Source organism: Aplysia californica, unplaced genomic scaffold (genome assembly GCF_000002075.1).
Source record: "Aplysia californica isolate F4 #8 unplaced genomic scaffold, AplCal3.0 scaffold01063, whole genome shotgun sequence".
NCBI lineage: Eukaryota > Metazoa > Mollusca > Gastropoda > Aplysiida > Aplysiidae > Aplysia > Aplysia californica.
Genome location: NW_004798333.1, coordinates 42,195 through 44,694, shown reverse-complemented (window position 1 = coordinate 44,694; position 2,500 = coordinate 42,195). Strand labels below are relative to the sequence as shown.

The window sequence follows — 2,500 nt, the reverse complement described above, 5'->3', positions numbered from 1 at the left end:
CAGTTTGAAAGAGTGGGCCAGATCTTACAACCCAGAGGCTGACAAAAGTCTTCCGGTTAAGGTTGTTCATGACCAAAGAAAAACAATGTCGCTTCCTACGAGATTTGTTCCAGCCGACGAAATGGAGGACAGATATCTTCCCACCTTGACAAGCCACCACTCTCATGACTTCACTCACAATACAAGTCTGGGGTATCGGGAAGAATCTCACAAAGGTAACTCGCATTCCAAAGAAAACAACGTTTTTTATTTACGAATTCCAAAGACGCTTATTGCTTTGTACGCGGAGAGTTTTACCCATGCCTCTTCAACTGCTGCTAAAGAAATACATTTTGTTGGAGGAGAAAATCTACGAGAGATGTACCTATCAGACAACAACATTGTGGACTTTTCTGGGTTCATAAAGGGCCTGAGAAATCTACAGGTTTTTGACATTTCAAAAAACGATTGTTCCGCAATGTCTGCAACATTTTTTCAGTTTCTTGTGGGAATTAAAACCCTGAAAATGAAAGGAAATAAGTTAGACAGCATGTTTATGTCCAGACACAGCGAACAGTTGTTCCGGTCTCTGACCTTTCTAAAGTCTCTGGACTTGTCAGACAACCAGCTCAATCATCTAGCCGGAGAAACTTTCCGGGATAACTCGCAGCTCCAAACCCTGAACTTGGCCAACAATCGGTTCACAGACATTCCGCTGGACTTGACTCTTCTGCCCAATCTCACTGACTTAGACCTCAGCGGGAACTCCATTTCCCAACTGAGCAAGAAGGGCATTGCGTTTGTGGAACAGCACGCTCGCACCGTCAGCGAGTTCTCCCTCCAGCTGTCGGGAAATATCGTGGTGTGTACCTGCTCCAGTATCCCGTTCCTCGCCTGGCTCCAGAACACAAAGGTCACCCTGGACAGACCCATGAGCTACAGCTGTGTCACAGAGGATGGGAGGCTGACCACCACTGCTGAGTTTGCTGACGTCAGAGCTCTGTGGCGGAAGTGCCACGGGGGATCCGCCCTCCTGTTCTCCATTATTCTTCTGTGTCTCATGTCCCTTGGATTCCTGGTGACCGTTTTGTGTTGGACATTGAAAACACGGCTCAAGTCGTTGGTCTACAGAGTGTTCATCCAAGGTTTCAACCTGCACGGCCCGGCCGACTACCGACACGGTGTTTTCATCGGCTACGCTGACGCCGACACCAGGCTGGCCTGCTTCACTCTCAGAGATTTCATCCACTCTCGACTTGCGCTGTCTACCTATGTCAGGGACATTAACCAACTTCCGGCCTCCAACATGGCTGAGTCGATTGTGAACGCGGTGAATTCCAGTTGGAGAATTGTCCTAATCGTGACGTCCGATTTCCTGGACAGAGAGTTGTGGTCGTATTTCACCATGACAACAGCTGCCTACATGGTCAGTCCGGCCAACCCAGGTCTGATCGTTGTTCTGCTGGAGGAAACCGTTCGCCACCGACTTCCAGCCTCTCTTCTGCGTTCACTTGAGGAAGACAGCATTCTGTCTATCCCTCCATCCCGACATTTGTCACAAGACAACATGCGTAGACTTCGGGACTTACTTCAGCCTGCAAAACCGTAATAATTCTCTCCTGAAAATGGGAACATCATCAACATACCCATAATTATTATGTACAAAATCAACATAACCATAATTATATCCTGAAAATGGGAACATAATCAACATAACCATAATCATGTCCTGAAAATGGGAACATAATCAACATAACCATAAGTATGTCCTGAAAATGGGAACATAATCAACATAACCATAATTCTCTCCTGAAAATGGGAACATCATTACCATAACCATAATTCTGTCCTGAAAATGGGAACATCATTACCATAACCATAATTCTGTCCTGAAAATGGGATCGTATTAATCGAAAGCACAATACTTGTGTCCTGAAAATAAGAACACATTCAACATAACTATAACCATAATACTTCTTTCCTAAAAACGAGAACATAATCAACATAACCATTATTATGTCCTGAAAATAGGAACGTATTCAACATAACCATAACATTTTTTTCCTAAAAAAGGGAACATAGTAACCAAAAGCATAATAATTATATCCGGAAAATGGGAACATACTCAACACAATATTCATAATAATTATGTCCTGAACATGGGAATTCATGTATATTCAAAATGATCACTGTCGAAGCTTGAAGTAAATTGATTGTTCAAACACTGTAGTATTTGGCTGATGTCTCTGAGAGTTTTCACACTGCCACAGTTTGTGTAAGTGACGGTACCTTACAGTCTTAGAACATGACTGTCAGGTACACTTGACATTGTCCAAAGGGTGTTTGCCTATTTCAAGTAACAGTTGGGGAAGAAACTTTTTATCAACATCCCTTTGTAACACACGCAATCACATACACAGACAAACTCAAGCAAGCACACACACACACATACACACACACATACACACACACATACACACACACATACACACACATACACACACACATACACACACACATA

General features: G+C 43.5%; 1 protein-coding gene across 1 annotated transcript in view; it reads left to right on the top strand.

The window, feature by feature from the left end:
* The window catches only part of LOC101863152 (toll-like receptor 4), a 3,839-nt gene extending 1,425 nt beyond the window's left edge, over positions 1 to 2,414 (top strand). The window contains exon 1 of the mRNA XM_005111470.2: positions 1 to 2,414. This exon is cut by the window's left edge and continues 1,425 nt beyond it. Coding sequence (XP_005111527.1) covers positions 1 to 1,588 — 1,588 coding nt within the window. The 3' untranslated portion in view covers positions 1,589 to 2,414.
* Positions 2,415 to 2,500: the final 86 nt, after the last annotated feature.